This window comes from Equus quagga, chromosome 17, assembly GCF_021613505.1.
Source record: "Equus quagga isolate Etosha38 chromosome 17, UCLA_HA_Equagga_1.0, whole genome shotgun sequence".
NCBI lineage: Eukaryota > Metazoa > Chordata > Mammalia > Perissodactyla > Equidae > Equus > Equus quagga.
In genome coordinates, this window is record NC_060283.1 from 50,263,911 (window position 1) to 50,279,024 (window position 15,114).

Here is a 15,114-nt window from a genome sequence, read left to right on the forward strand (position 1 = left end):
CCACACAGCCTAGAAGGGAAGGGGCAACTTAGCCAGGGCGGCATCCAAGGAGGGGAGAAAGAGACACCAGAAAGGCTTTTGGAAGCGCCTGGAAAAAGCCAGTTATGAATGTCAGACTAAGGACCTTAAGACTAAAACCCTGTTAGGTTTATTTCATCTACAGACTGTCTAAATTTGTGTTTGTGATCTCTACCCACTTCTCGATTCCTTGAAAGAGAGATCCCTTAAATCTGTGAGGAGCAACTGGAATGCTGACATCTACATGGATCTATCAAGCTTCCTAAATCTTTGATCCGCTTGAATTTATTTTTTGGAAAGGGTGAAAACGAGACAGCCTTCACTCTCGCCCCTCCATAGCTACTTAACTGCCCCCACACCCTATACTGAATAATTAAGGTTTCCCCACAGAAACCTTTTACATCTCTCTGTAATGCTTTATTCCATGATTTCCTAATTTTTTTCCATATGTCATAAGTTCACCTCCTATCTTCCCAAACTCTCCCCAGATTTCCGCTTGGTATTTTAGTTGAGATTGCATTGCACTGAAATGATAGATTACATAGGATGAATTGAGTCTTCTTCTCTGAGAACATGGTAGAGCTTTCCATTTTTCTTAACCTTGTAATTTTTCCTGAAGTGGCCCTTGTGCATAGAAGATGCTCGCTCAGGCAGGTTTAATGGGAAGAGGCTGTAAGCTTCCTTAGGGAAGGGACTGGAGGAGCAGCAGGTGGTGTCCCAGGGCCTTGATGATCTAAAGGTGGGGTAGGGGGCCCAAGGGGGCAGTTCCGGAATAGGGGCCTAACGGGAGGTATTTGTGGTTCCCCAAGAAAAGCCCCCTGTCCAGCCCCCCCTCCCCCATACGCTACACACACGCAGTCAGGCTTGCAGGCTCTGGCAGCAGAAGGGGTGACAGGCCATGAGGGACATCCTGGCTGGGCAGGAGGGTAGCACATAGTCCATCTCAAGGGGCAGTGTGACAGAGCCCTGGGGGCCCCCAGAGGAGACTTCGCAGTCAAGACAGCAGGGAACGTGCTAGGCTTGTGCTTCTCTCTTTATTGTTTCTGTCCAGAGCCCCTGCAGTGGGGGAGGGGCAGGCACGGCCAGGTGGGCGCCCCTCGCACCTGCCTGAGACCGCTCTCTGCCTCTCTCCTCTCCTCTCCAGCATCTCGCCCACTCTCTCTCCTTCTGAATCTCCTGCTCCCACATCTGGCACCTTCGGGGGTTCCCTCTTGCAGCCCCTGCTTTCTGAGCCCACCCTGGGAAGCTAAGGGCCCATGGGGTCAGTTTCAAGCCCTCCGGTCTTCCCAGGGGGCTAGTCCCCCAGTTCCCTGCCCGCTTGCTGAGGAGGCTGCCCTTTCTTTCTCTGATCCTGGCTGGGGAGTGGGCAGTGGGGAGTGGGGAGGTCCATGGGGCTCAATCTTGACCCTGCCAGGTCCCAACATCCTGCTCTGGGGCTCCCTGCAAAGCCAGAGGCTAGAGCCCGAGGTCATGGAGGTGGGAGAGGCGGGTCACTTCTCGGCCTTGGTTTCATCCCAGCCCTGCCCAGCACACCCTGAGGGTGGCCGAGCCAGCTCACTCATTTCTAACATCTAGGACTCACACGGCTGTGGGCTGCCTGTGCCCGGGCAGGGATGGGCCATGTCCCCTGTGGGGACTATGAGGGGGGTCGGTGAGCAGGGGTCAGAGGCTGTGAGGGGACACTGTGGCTGGGTGCGGTGCCCTGGGATGAAAGGAGGCTGGTCTGGGAGGAGTGAGGACAGGGGCGAGGACGGTCTCTGGTGGCAGAGGGTCTCTAACTTTAGAGCACCTCGTGTTGCTGCTGTGTGGCCTCACTGACGACCTGGGGAGGAAGAGAAGCCCAGTGTGTCCTGGTGCTGGCGGGAGAAGGAGCCAGAGTCCTGGTCCCCACCCCCTCGCAGCAGGACTCCTTTCCCTCAGGCAGGTGCTGGAACCAGCACAGCTGGTAGAAGGCACCTGGCTAACAGCCCCCCAGACACACCCCGGAGCCCCCACGAAGCATCAGGAGACCAAGCAGACCACTCACCTCTCCATCCCGGGTCTCGATGGTCTTGATCATCACCGTCTTCTTGGTATGGACCTCGGAACCCCTCTGCTCAGGGCTTGTTTCTGTAACAGATCCATCCACACGCTCAGCCAGATCAAGGGCAGGCCCGGGCTGCTCCAGGAACTGGGAGTCCATCCCTGGTCCCATGGGGCAGAGCCGGGAAGACTCCTACCCTCTCAAAGTGTACCTGCTACTTTTTCAGCAAGACTTGAGCCCAGCACCCAGCAGGCAGCTCTGCAGACCCCGGGGCCAGTCCCCCGGTTGAGATACACTCAGGAGCCAGCAGACGTGCTCCAGGTGCTGACTGGCTCAGGAGGGTGGTGACCGCCGGCATTCTCACTCCCCACACGCCTCCTCGCTCCCTCTCCACCCCCGGGCTCTGGGGCAGCCCTGCACGAATTTGGACCCTGACAGTTACAACTCCAATGCCCAGTTGTAAGGTACTCTGTTGGAGAAACCTATTGTAGCCAGTCCCCTTTAAGACTCCAGATGAGCAACTCGATGTCTTCACGAAAGGGATGGACAAGAGTCAGTCACCAATTCCTTGCGTGGTGGCCAGTCACTTGCCCCTTGTGCCTCAGTTTCCTTACTGTGAAATGGTCACACTGATTCTTGCCCTACTGTGGCCACGGAATGATTCATTTCAAAAAACATTAAGCAATTTTAAATGCAAGGCTCACACTTGGTGTCTGCAAAAACTCCTAGCTGAAAGAGAGGTTCTGTGTTTTCCAGGAAGGGTCACATTTAGGCCCTTAGTGCTATGAGTCTGCGGTTCATGAATGTCCTTAGCGAGCTCCCAGCCTGCGATGAACCTTGTAACTCGGTGGAGCACAGCGTGTGTTTTTCCTGATGGAAATGAACATCGAAGACATAAAAGGTTTGATCTAGGAAAGGCGAAGCTGCCAAGGACTCCGACTTGCTTTCCGAATGTATCACTATGGTGTGTTTTTCTGCTCTCTCGGGTTGGAAAGCCACTCGATCTGCATATTACTAATGTCAGGATGGCAGAATGCCCTAGGAGTTCCTTCTTTCAATTGTTTGGCTTTGCTAAAGTTTGGCTTGATTTTTTAAAATATGTATCCAACTTCTTGCTCCAGCAAACTGGAGGAGTTCCACAAGCAGCTGGGGGTGATGAGGGAGGCACTTGGCAACTTGCCAAACAGACAGTGGGTGGTGGGTGCCTTGCAGCCTGGGGCGTATGGTTCTAGATGCTGCCAGGCCCTTAAGGACACCCCTGGTACCTTCAGAGTTTGCATATATCAGGAAACAGAAGTTGTTTGCTGATGCTCAAAATTCCCAGAAGGTGCAGAGGACAAGGTCAATACAATACAATAAAATGAAATAAAATAAAATAAAAGGCTGTCTCCGTCAGAAGGTGCCTCAGCCTAAACTTCCCCATCCATCCGCAGCAGCCCCTTTTTCTTCCCCAGACCCCAGCCCTGTCCCCATGACTCCATCTTCCCCTCCTAGCTGGCCTTGGGCGGTGCCCGTGCTGAACTACTGCCCCTGCCATCCCAGCCTCCACCTGGCAACACGCACTCACCTCGGAAGTTGAGGGCAGAGAAGGTCTGGATGGGGAGGTTGATCCTGAAAAGGGAGAGACCAAGCCCCAAAAGGGTTAGGACCCTCCGTCTCTCCCCGTGACCGCCCATCAAAACTTGCCCTGGTCCTCTCTAAACACCATCCTGAGCTGTCCCAGTCCCACTGACCCCAACGCTCCCACTGCCACACGGCTCGGAGCATGAGGCCAAAGGCCAACTCCAGCTGTTCCAGGCACTGTCTCTTCTGGAGGGATCGCCCATTCTATCTCTGACTCGCCTGCATGACACTAGGACCCCCAACCCCACTGCACCCTCCACTTCACCAGGATTTCCTTCTTGCTCTTGGCATCGAAGGGTGTATCAATAGCAGCTGTGGGCGACATCCAAGGTGTGTGCCCACCCTCTGGCCAGGCTGGGAACCTCTGGCCCACCCATGTGGGGGCAACTTCCAGGAACCGCCATCCCCACTTATGCCTAGTGCTGGGAAAACGCAATGAGATGTCAGCTACCTCAAAGGGTCATTACATTTAGATGTAATTCTACGAAATCTGAACTCTCTTTAGTGTAAGTCTGTGTCTAAATATGTCTGCTGATTTTCTTAAACTTCAGATATTGTCATTTTTACGAGTATCAATGGGCATCATTTGTTCGAGTCACTGACCGATTTAAATTGAAGTTAAGTTTACATACGGGGAAATGCACAAATCTTTAGCATGCAATTCAGTGAGTTCTGATCAGTGTCCACAGCCATGGAACTACCAGTCTAAATCACGATATACAACATTTCCATCACCCAGGAAAGTTCCCCCTCAAGTTGTATGTTGTTTTCTGTGTGTCAAGGTGAGTTGCTCTGAGCATGTCATTCTGTGTCTTTCTTATGAACATGTTTGCGTGCGTGTGTGTGCACACCCCTGGTGCACGAATCTCTACACCCTTTCTCTTAGCCAAGGCTCTCCATCTCTCCCTTTGGCCCTATTCATCTCTATCTTTCCTTCCTCACCATTCCCCACTCTGCTCTCATCTCTCCCTTGACTGGCAGTAATATTTTATTACTGGTTGCTGAATATGGTTTTATGCTGCTGGTTCTTAATTTTGAAGGTGGATGAGGGAATACTTACATTTCTCTTTTTATAAAAGCCATTAATTAAATCCCCTTTTACCCAGGTGGCCTTGGTTAATTCTCTGTATTTAGTGGAGTGGCGGCCTCTTGTATAATATTGTTTCCAGATCTTGTTAAGGTGATCCCGAGCCCCTCCCCAGGACAGGAACAGGCCCCCCAGCATCTCCCAGAACGCTACCACCTGCCCCTGCTTTGCCCCTCACCGGCTCTCCTCGCCCTCCAGCAGCTTCCGGTAGGTGGCAATCTCCACATCCAGGGCCATCTTGACGTTGAGCAGGTCCTGGTACTCGCGCAGGTGGCGGGCCATCTCATCCTTGAGGTGCCGGATCTCCTCCTCCAGGCGTGCGATGTTGTCCTGGTAGCCGCTGGCCTCACTAGCAAAGCGGTCCTCCAGTTCCCGCATCTGCCTCATCAGGGAGTCGTTCTGCAGGGGACGGGGGCCCAGGTTAAGCACGGGCTAGGGGCGGAGGGAGACACTAGGGGCCCAGGATGGAGAGAGACACAGCCTCGGGTCTGAGATGGTCAGGTCCAGGAGCTGTCAAACTCTTCTGAGCCAGGGATCCCTGAACTCAAATGAAGTCCTACGTGGAAACTCAGAGGACAGGACAGGACTGATAAAGGGAGCATCGATGTTTGGCCTCCCCGCCCCCACACAGGAGCCCCACGATTCCTGGGAGTCCAATGGGAATCCACCGGTCTGTTTTCACCCCTATGGTAGATTTGAGAAGACAGAGGCCCAGAGAGGATACGTGATGGGCCCAAGGTCCCAGAGTGAGAGTGTGAGCTGCATGCAGGAAGGGCTGGCCCGGCGAGGTGGGCAGGGACTCACAGTGCCCTTGAGGGCGTCGATCTCGCAGGTGTAGGACTGGATCTGGTGTCGGTACTCCATCATCTCCTGCTTGGCCTGGCGCAGTGCATCATTGTTCTTGTTGGCTGCCTGGGTCAGGTCGGACACCTAAGGGCAGAGAGAGAGGCCCCGAGATAAGGAGGAAGCAGAATGTAGGTAGGGTGGGCAAGGGAGCACAGACACCCTGAGTTCAGCCTCCTCCCATGGATAGAGCCACAGGAAGCACCTCCAGACCAGGATTGAGGGGGACAGAGTGCTCAGAGACCCCAGGCCAGGCCACCCACCTTTGACTTGTACCACTCCTCGGCTTCGGAGATGTTCTTAGCCGCGATGGTCTCATACTGAGCCCGGATGTCCCGGAGGGCGGCGGTGAGGTCTGGCTTGGACATGTCCATCTCCACCTGGACTTGCTGTTCCTGAAGCTGGGCCTGTAGCTCTCGGATCTCCTGCAGGGAGAGGCTGGACTTCAGTGCCCTACCCATCCCCATGCAGCACATGGCACTTCACGCCCTCGTTCCCAGAACCTGGCACCACCTCCCTTTCCAGTTGCTGTCACCAGGTTCTGAGGACCCTGAGGAGGAAGACGAGGGCATACCTCTTCGTGCACTTTCTTAAGGAACGCGATTTCCTCGTTGAGAGATTCGATCCTGCGCTCCAGGTCAATTCTAGCTAGGGTAGCTGCATCCACATCCTGGGAGAGGTCAAGAAAGAGGGACAGCATCACTGATCACCCAAGCAGGGCAGAGGGAGACCAGGGGCCGCACAGAGAGGACAGAGGGGTAAGGTGGCTGAGGGACCAAAGAGCTCACCGCTCGGAAGGCAGCCAAATTGTTCTCCGCTTCTTCTTTCAGCTGAATCTCCTCTTGCAGCCTGGTGGGCACAGACAGACAGGACAGACAGTTGGTGGGGATAAAACCCGCAGTGGAGATTGGCTGGGGGCTGCCCAGGGAGCGGGCTCAGGACAGAGAGAGGAGGCCTGGCTGCAGGGTAGAGACAGGAGGCCCCGCCCACCCAGGGAGGGGACCGGAAGTGGCCCAATTTCTTCCCGGGAGCCACACCCTGGAAGTCTCTGTCTCCTCCAGATTGTGACCTCCCTGGGATTAGGAACTGTGTCTATTTTATCCACCCCTGTGTTCCTGGTTCCAACCCCAGCCTGGCCCATGTAGGTGCTCAACCAGTCTGTGACCTCAGTGGCAGGACCGTGACTTTGTTCCCTTGGGCTGCTGGAGGCAGGACCCATGAGTGCTTTCTGCCTTTTGTACTGGGAGCCTGGTGGAGCCCACTAGCCAGTCCCCCAAGCTTCCCCCCCTCCCTGTTCCTCTAGCTTATCTATTCCCCTTGTGAGACGGCACAGCCTCAGTCTGGCCCAGGAGCCAAGATCCCCTCTATCCCCCGCTCCCCAGGGCCTCACCATAGATGATCCGAGAGCTAGTGCTCTGATACCCCTACCCCCTGTTCTTCCCAGCTTGTTCCAAATTTCCTTGTCTCCTATCAACGTCTTCTCTCCCTGTGAGAGTACACAGGCCTCCTTGCTCCAGCAATCTGCCTGTCGACCCCCATCAACATCACCCAGCATCTTAAGATGCTTTTTAAGGGGCTGTCCACAGGGTACAAGTTCTCCCAAAGTCTCCTATTTCCACCCCATGATGTTCCCAAGAAAACTCCTCCTTTGCAGAATGGGAACACAAGGGAGCGACCATCTCCCCTCTGGGGGGCACAGGTCGATGACCTTCTCCCTGCCTAGGGTGGGAGAGGGTTCCCGGCACGGTGGAGAAGGCAGGTGCTGACAGCTGGGACCCGAGCCCCCAGGCCCAGCCTCCCGCGCTCTGACAGTGCAAGGGATTCTGGGGGCGCCCGGGGCCTCACTTGGCCTTGAGCCGCTGCAGGTCGTCCAGCAGGTTGTCGCGCTCGACCTCGACGCGGGCGCGCTGGTTGGTGAGCACCTCCACCTGGCGCCGCAGCTCGCGCAGCTCCTCCTCGTAGATCTCGGCCACCCGCGTCGGCTCGCGGCCCTTGAGCCGGTTGACCTCGGCGGCGAGCGCGGCGTTCTGCTGCTCCAGGAAGCGCACCTTCTCGATGTAGTTGGCGAAGCGATCGTTGAGCTCCTGCAGCTCCACCTTCTCGTTGGTGCGCGTGGTCAGGAACTCCTGGTTCACGGCGTCGGCCAGCGAGAAGTCCAGCAGCTCGCCCGCACCATAGGAGGGCGTGCGGGCCACCCCCAGCCGGCTGGTCCGCAGCGCCCCCAGGCCCCCGGCCCCGCCCGACGTGCGCGACACCTGGTACACGCGGGACGTCACCGAGCTCGAGGAGCCCTTGGTGCCGAAGCCCGTGCGCGGGAACACGGGCGAGCTCAGCGGGGAGCCGAGCCGGAAGCCCGAGGCCGGGCCGAAGGTGCGGCTGTAGGAGGAGGTGCGCTGGCTGGACGAGTAGGCCTGGCTCATGGTGGCGGCGCGGGCGAGGCTGGACGGCGCGGAGGAGGCGGCGGGCGGCCGGCTGGAGAGTGGATGCCGAGAGGGGATACAGGGCCCCAGCGGTCGGCACTATTTGTATCCCTCCTGACATCAGCCCCCGCGCCCCTCCCCTGACAGCTGCAGGATCCGCTGTCCTGCCAGGAAAGGGCGGACGCTGGCGTGGGGGCGGGGAGGCCAGCTCCCCCGCAAGAGGCCTGCGCCCCTCAGCTGGCGGGTGGGGGGCCCGTGAGGGGTGTGGGAGAGGCTGATAGACCTAGAAGGGCAGAAGATGGGCAGGCCCGCCAACCCCTTCACTAGGGCAGCTGGCATGTCTGGAACCTCCCTTTCAACCCTTGGGTGCCAGCCTCCTCCTGGGGGTGCTCAGGGAACACAGCAGAGGAGAGGACCCCATTTAGTTTGAGGGTCTCCTTTTTGCTCCAAGGAGAGACTTTGGGTTATTTCCTAAGGGACAAGGCCTGTTCCCAAGACAGGCTCCAAATCCCTTTTTTTCTAAAGATTCTCTGAAAGTGGTAGAGTTTGGGAGGGCTCAGGCAAAGACCAGGAGCCCACCAGGCAGGCCTAGAGGAAGAGGGTCTCTAGGCAGGCAGGGAGGGTGGAAGGGGGCCCTTGGGCACAGATAGCAATCCTGGCCAGAGCTGGTATGGCCTGGTGTATCCAGACCTGCTCAAGTATGTCCACGGGCACCTGTTTTCTACCTCTGTGCCTCAGTTTCCCTCTGGACTAGTGTGGGCCCTTTACCGTCCCCTGTGGGTGAGGGTGGGGCTTCAAGTTTATAAACAACAGGGTGAGTTCCAGGAAGGGTCTGGTGTGCTCTGAGTTTCCACTTGCTGTATACACTCTAACCCTGGCACCATCAGCTTCACCCAGCTTCTGCCCCCTTGTCCCCGCCCCCATCCCCACTCTGATTCATCCCCCTCCTCACACCACCCACACCCCCACACACAAGGGGTTTGTGTTTTGTCAGGAGCCTCATGTCAACTCAGCCATCTCCCTGGCAGCAACAGCTGCCAGCCCAAAATACCAGAGCTGGTATTTATAGAGGAGAATGCATCGGGTCCAGGAAACAAGTGCACAGGAGAGGAGCTCTGGGGGGCGGGGGCCGGGTACCTGAGGAGGCAGGGGTGTCAGATGGCGGAGGAAGGCTTGGGGTGATACGTGACTGCACGTCCCACCCCCACAATGCTCCAAGCCCCCAGCAGGAATAGAGCCCCGTGGAGGACTTGCCCATCCCTTCACAGCCCCCTCCTTGGTGCGAGGCCCTGGCTGTGCCCTAAGGACATCCCCACTTCTCCGGGAACACTGGCTGTCTCTTTACACCTCCACCTAGCACTCTACAGGCCTCTCTTAGGTCTGACCCTTTTGGAATGCCACTCTGGGAAACACAGTGCTGGTCTTTCCGTAGCTCTGCCATCACCAGCACGTTAATTCCAAGCAGGCCAGCTCTTCACTGCTCTGTGTCCTCAGCCCTAAAGTGGGAATAGTCAGCCTTGCCATGTCTACCCTGTGAAGGTGTGAAGAGGCTCAAGCAACAATATGCAAGTAATAATACCTTCCATATACCAAGCACCCACTGGGGACCACTCTGCTCAGCACTCCTCACCCATGATCCCCAGTTCCCCAACAACCTTATGAGGGAGGGACGGGTATCAGTCCCCTTTTATAGCTCGGGGAGCTGAGGCAGTCTGACTCCAGAGGCCGTGCTCTGTCCCCAGGGTGGGTGTGAATGTGCCAGGTGAACTGTAAGGGCCTTTGTTACTGCTGTCTTTTGAAAGCCCTTTCCCATGAAATGTCTAATTTTTATCCAAGAGACAAGCTTATGAGGTGGCTGGGGAGTTCCAGATATTCTTATCCAGACTTGGAGTCAGTGCAAGCTGTTTTGTTCTGGTTATTTTTGTGTCTCAGCTCCCAAACTGGATTGTAGGCTCCTGGAGAATTTTGGCGACTGTGTGGATCCTTAGCACATCCTAGGCAGCCCCGTCTTTGTTGTTATTCAAGGGAGGCTGCAAGCTTTCTTTTCCATGCCCTTATTTTGGTAACAAATGCTACACACACACACACCCCCCGCCATGAGTGGACTAGTGGACAGGTGACTCAGCTCTCAGCCAGTCTTGTAAATGCATCTCTCTGACTGCAGTGATTGGCTCAAGGGGTGGGCCCGGACCTGGGCAGGGCCAATCAGAGACTTTCCCTGGAATTTGTAGATAGAATTGAGATTACTAAACTGGAGCCTGTGACACCCATGTTTCCTGCCTGCTGGGGAGGTCTTTCTGGAGTAGGAGGAAAGAGAAGTCAACATGCAAGGAGAAGCAGAGACACCTGGAGAAGAGGAGAAGGTGGGCAGAAGTCCTAAATTCCAGCCCCTGGGGCCCTGGCTCTGCAGCTTTTCCCTCAATTTTGTGAGCTCTCCCAGTACCCTTCCTGGCTTTGGGGCCAAGGAAACTTTCCCTTTTTTCACTTAAGGCACTGGGTGTTGGCTTCTGTCACTTGTAGCCAAAACAATCCTGACTAATCTACTCTGCTGTAGGAGACTATGCATCCATTTCCATGCTGTGGGTAGGACAGAACATTTTTGGGACTCCTCTCTGTGCACAGTCTCCAGACCACATAAGGAAATTGCCCTTCAGTCCAGCTCGAGGCCTCAGTTCCTTGGTGAAATGAGGCAGAAAACAAATAAATAAATTATGCCATCCATTCTCTAGTTAAAATCAACATCTACCAGACTTGGCTCAGAACCACTTGGGGCTGTTTCAAAATTCAGTTCCACTCCTGAGGATTTGCTGCCATGGAGGACAGCAAAACAACACTCCGAGGCTTGGAAGGCAGGTGAAAGAGAAGTGCTCCAAAACACGTTCAGAACTGGGCAGCACCGCTGGAGTACGAGTTTAGCTTCCCCGGGGGATTCCTTAGAATTGGACATATTAAAAATAATAATAACTTATCTGGATGAGTAATGTACTTGGTGCAAAATTCAAGAGGTCCCATTCTGTGGGTTGGCTTTTCATTCTGTTGATAGTATCCTTTTTTTTTTTTCCTGAGGAAGATTAGCCCTGAGCTAATGTCTGCTGCCAATCCTCCACTTTTTGCTGAGGAAGACTGGCCCTGAGCTAACGTCCGTGCTCATCTTCCTCCACTTTATATGTGGGATGCCTACCACAGCATGGCTTGCCAAGCAGTGCCATGTCTATACCCGGGATCCAAACCGGTGAACCCCGGGCCACTGAAACGGAATGTGCACACTTAACCTCTGCGCCACTGGGCCGACCCTGATAGTATCCTTTGAAACACAAAAGTTTTTAAGTTTTATGAAGTCCAATTTATCTATTTTTTCTTTTATTGCCTGTGCCTTTGGTGTCATATCCAAGAAATCATTACCAAATCCAATGTCACAAATTTTACCTCGTGTTTTCTTCTAAGAGTTTTACAGTTTTATGTCTTTGATCCATTTTGAGTCAATTTTTACATGTGGTATAAGGTAAGGGTCCAACTTCATTCTTTTGCATGTGAATGTCCAGTCTTCCTAGCCCCATTTGCTGAAAAGACTGGCCTTTCCCCATTGAATGGTTTTGAAAACCATTTAGCCATATACATGAGGATTTATTTCTGTCTCTATTCTATTCCATTGGCCTATATATCTGCCCTCATGCCAGTACCACACTGTTTTGATTACTGTAGCTTTGTAGTAAGTTTTGAAATCAGGATGTGTGAGTCTTCCAACTTTGTTCTTCTTTTTTCAAGACGTTTTGGCTATTCAGGGTCCCTTGAGATTCCATATGAATTTTAGGATGGATTTCTCTATTTATTCAAAAAACATTAGTGGTATTTTTTTTTTTTTGAGGAAGACTAGCTAACTGAGCTAACTGCTGCCAATCCTCCTCTTTTTGCTGAGGAAGACCGGCCCTGAGCTAACATCCGTGCCCATCTTCCTCCACTTTATATGTGAGACGCCTACCACAGCATGGCATGCCAAATGGCGCCATGTCCACACCCAGGATCCAAACCAGGGAACCCTGGGCCATCACCGAAGCACAACGTGTTCACTTAACCACTGTGCCACCTGGCCAGCCCCAACATTAGTGGGATTTTGATAGAGGTTGCATTGAATCTGTAGATCTCTTTGGATAGTATTGACAGCTTAACAATATTGTCTTCAAATCAATGAACATGCAATGTCTTTCCATTTATTTTTGTCTTCTTTAATTTATCTCATCAATGTTTTGTAGTCTTCAATGTACAAGTCTTATGCCTCCTTGGTTATGTTTATTCCTAAGTATTTTATTCTTTTTGATGCTACTGTAAATGAAATTGATCACATGGGGTTTTCCCTTCATTCTGTTAATGTGGTGTATTATGCTGATTGATTTTGATATGTTGAACCATCCTTGCATTCCAGCAATAAATTCCACTTGGTCATGGTGTATAATCCTTTTAATATGCTGATGAATTAATTTTGTTGAGAATTTTTACATCAATATTCATAAAGGATATAGGTCTGTAGTTTTATTTATTTTCTTGTGTGTCTTTGTCTGGCTTTGGTATCAGGGTAATGTTGGCCTCATCGAATGAGTTAGGAATGTTCCCTCCTCTTTAGGTTGGAAGAGTTGAGAAGGATTGCTGTTAATTCTGAAACGTTGGGTAGAATTCAACAGTGAAGCCATCTGATCCTACTCTTTTCTTTGTTTAGAGGTTTTCAGTCATTCTTCTTAATATTCTCTTTTGTTTTTCACTGTATGGAATTGCCATAATTTATTTGGCCAATTTTTTATTTGGACATTTATATTGTTTCCATTCTTTTGCTATTATAAACAATGCTGCTATGAACATCCTCCAGACACACTTCTGAATATATAAATTTTGGCAAGCTGTTTACAAAAAAACATAACAGTCACATTATTTTATGGTCACATCTCTTACTTGAGCTAATTGATATTGGAAATGAGAAGGTCCACCAAGACAGACCATTTCATTCAGCATTTGTCAGAAAAGGGGGACTATTTGTACATTTGTGTATGTGGTGTGGTGCCTTGCACCATGGGTGTTATCAATACAATTTGTTGAGTCAATCAAAGAAGTCAGTTCTGCTTTTGCTTGAAATCTTCCCAGATTGCTCTGACCTCGGAGAGTCCTGGAAACTTAAGGTTAGCGGTAACTTCATAGGTCACAAGGTCAACCAGTCCAATGCTCCCATTTCTCAGTTCCACTTTAAGCCTTCTTTACTGTGGCTCCAGCAAGCACTGGTCCAGCTCGGTCCCTCCGCTGCCTGGGAACTCTGTCTCCAGGCAGCCCATTCCATTCCACAAAGAGTCATGGGTACCTAACACGACTCCGCCACGGGACGGTGGACGGCTCTGCTCTAGGAACACTTCCTTGTATTTGAACCCAGGTGATGTGTCTCTGCTCTGCCACATATGCTAACCCGGAAGCCAAGCAGAGCAAGAAGAGCCCCACTTTCAAAGATCTGCTGTTCAAATACTTGGGGACAGTCTCGTGCCTTTTGGAGTTTGCTTGTCCCCCATTCCCACTTTCTCTCCCTTCCCTGAACTACTGAGTCAGCAAAAGCCAAACTCATCGTGGCCTCCAAGGCCCCACAGGACTGGCCCTGCTCACCTTGCCAACCTCAGCTCACTCCCCTCTCCTTCAGGCTGGCCTCACATCGATGCCCACTGTCCTCTCTTCTGTTGGGTCACACTGCCAAGCTAGTTTGGGCTTCCAGACCTCTGCATCTGCTGCTTCCTGCCCTCCGCTAAGCTCAGTGTCTGGAGGGCTTATGGCTACCTAGGACCTAGGATCTCTGGACCTCACAGAGGGCTCCCTGGAAGACAAGGGCCCTGGCTACTCAAAGGACCTCCCTGATCCCATGGATGGCAGGGATGGTGGGGTGGGGGGCAGGGGGCTGCCATGGGTGGATGGCTACAGTGGGGACACTGATGTGGCCAGCACAAGGCATTTGGATTGAAGAAAAACTAAAGAGGTCACAAAGGAGAAAAGCAGAAGAGACTCTTCCACCCTGCCCTGTTGGAGAGCTCCTCACCTACCCCAGGGCTACCCCAGGAGCCCAGGTGTGAGACAGGGCTGAGCCTCCCCAGGTGTGCCCTCCCTCCACCGGCTGAGCCCCAACTCCAGGGTTGCCCTTTGCCCCTTTCTCCAGGGCCCATCCCCCTCCTCTCTCTGTTTCCCAGCCGAGAACCTAGAGCTTCCATCACGAGTTGGGTTGGGCCAGGAGGTAGTCATTGCACGAGAGCCTTGGGGACAGTGTGGCAGCTATGAACTCAGACCTTGGCTCTTGCCTCAGCTTTGGCACTTGGTAGGGAGGTAGGTGGCCCAAGCCTGGGATGGGGGGGCCTCAGCCAGAGTCTGAGATATGGGTGCTCATCCTGGGTGTTCACCAATGACCATCTGTGCGACCTGGGCAAGTCCCGTTTGCTCCCTGGCCCTGTCATGCCCAGGCGTGAAAGGGGATCAGGCCAGGTCATCTCTGAGGTCCCCTCAGCTTCTGACATTTTGAGTCTCTGGGCCCAGGGCCTGGGAACACCGAGTGGCCCCACAGAGCCCTTGCTCTCTGGCGCCTCCCGGCCTCCGTGCTCCCAGAGGTCCCTCCCCACAACAGCCTCCTCCCGTGCTGCCCCCCCATCCACCTTCCTCTCAGCGGTAGTGGCTGCTTAACCTCCACGGGCTGCGAGGAGCCGGGAGTGACTGTAAAAGGGAAGGAATGTCCAGAGGCGATTGTTTCTTCCTGATATCACCCGGGGGGAGGTTGAGTTGGGGGGCCCAGTGGGAACAGTGGCGTCAGGATTCTCCCTGAAACTCATCTCCCTTGTGCTGCCCGCCCCCCCCCCCCCCCCAGGCTCAGCCAGCAACCCGCCCCCTCCTCTGCCAGCCTCCCCCTCTCACTGCTGCCAGACCCTCAGGCCTCCCGCTGCCAGCTGTCTGCACCTCCTGACCCCAGACCCTTTCCTGGGCCCCTTCCTTCACTGTCACCCCCACCCCAGTTCTCATAAGCCCCTCCTTCCTCCCCCTCCTCCTCATCACCCTCACACCCCTGACCCTTCTTGGGGCGGGGGGGGGGGGGGGGG

The 15,114-nt window shown here is 53.8% G+C and overlaps 1 protein-coding gene across 1 annotated transcript; it reads right to left on the minus strand.

Annotated features, from left to right (window-relative positions):
- Positions 1-1,033: 1,033 nt before the first annotated feature.
- DES (desmin) lies at positions 1,034-8,088 on the minus strand. The gene is made up of 9 exons (XM_046644542.1): positions 7,440-8,088; positions 6,383-6,443; positions 6,169-6,264; positions 5,858-6,019; positions 5,556-5,681; positions 4,930-5,150; positions 3,609-3,652; positions 2,045-2,127; positions 1,034-1,840 (listed from the first exon to the last, which is right to left on the minus strand). Exons 1-9 carry the CDS (start codon positions 8,012-8,014, stop codon positions 1,799-1,801), a joined length of 1,410 nt encoding a protein of 469 aa, XP_046500498.1. The 5' UTR covers positions 8,015-8,088; the 3' UTR covers positions 1,034-1,798.
- Positions 8,089-15,114: the final 7,026 nt, after the last annotated feature.

Bases quoted from the DNA above. Each gene is read 5' to 3' on its own strand.
- DES (XM_046644542.1), bottom strand. From the start codon at position 8,014: ATGAGCCAGGCCTACTCGTCCAGCCAGCGCACCTCCTCCTACAGCCGC. The intron at 5,151-5,555 runs GTGAGTCCCTGC...CGTCCCCTGCAG, and splicing joins TCGACGCCCTCAAGGGCACT to AACGACTCCCTGATGAGGCA. The intron at 3,653-4,929 runs GTGAGGGGCAAA...CTCCCTTTTCAG, and splicing joins CTGGAGGGCGAGGAGAGCCG to GATCAACCTCCCCATCCAGA.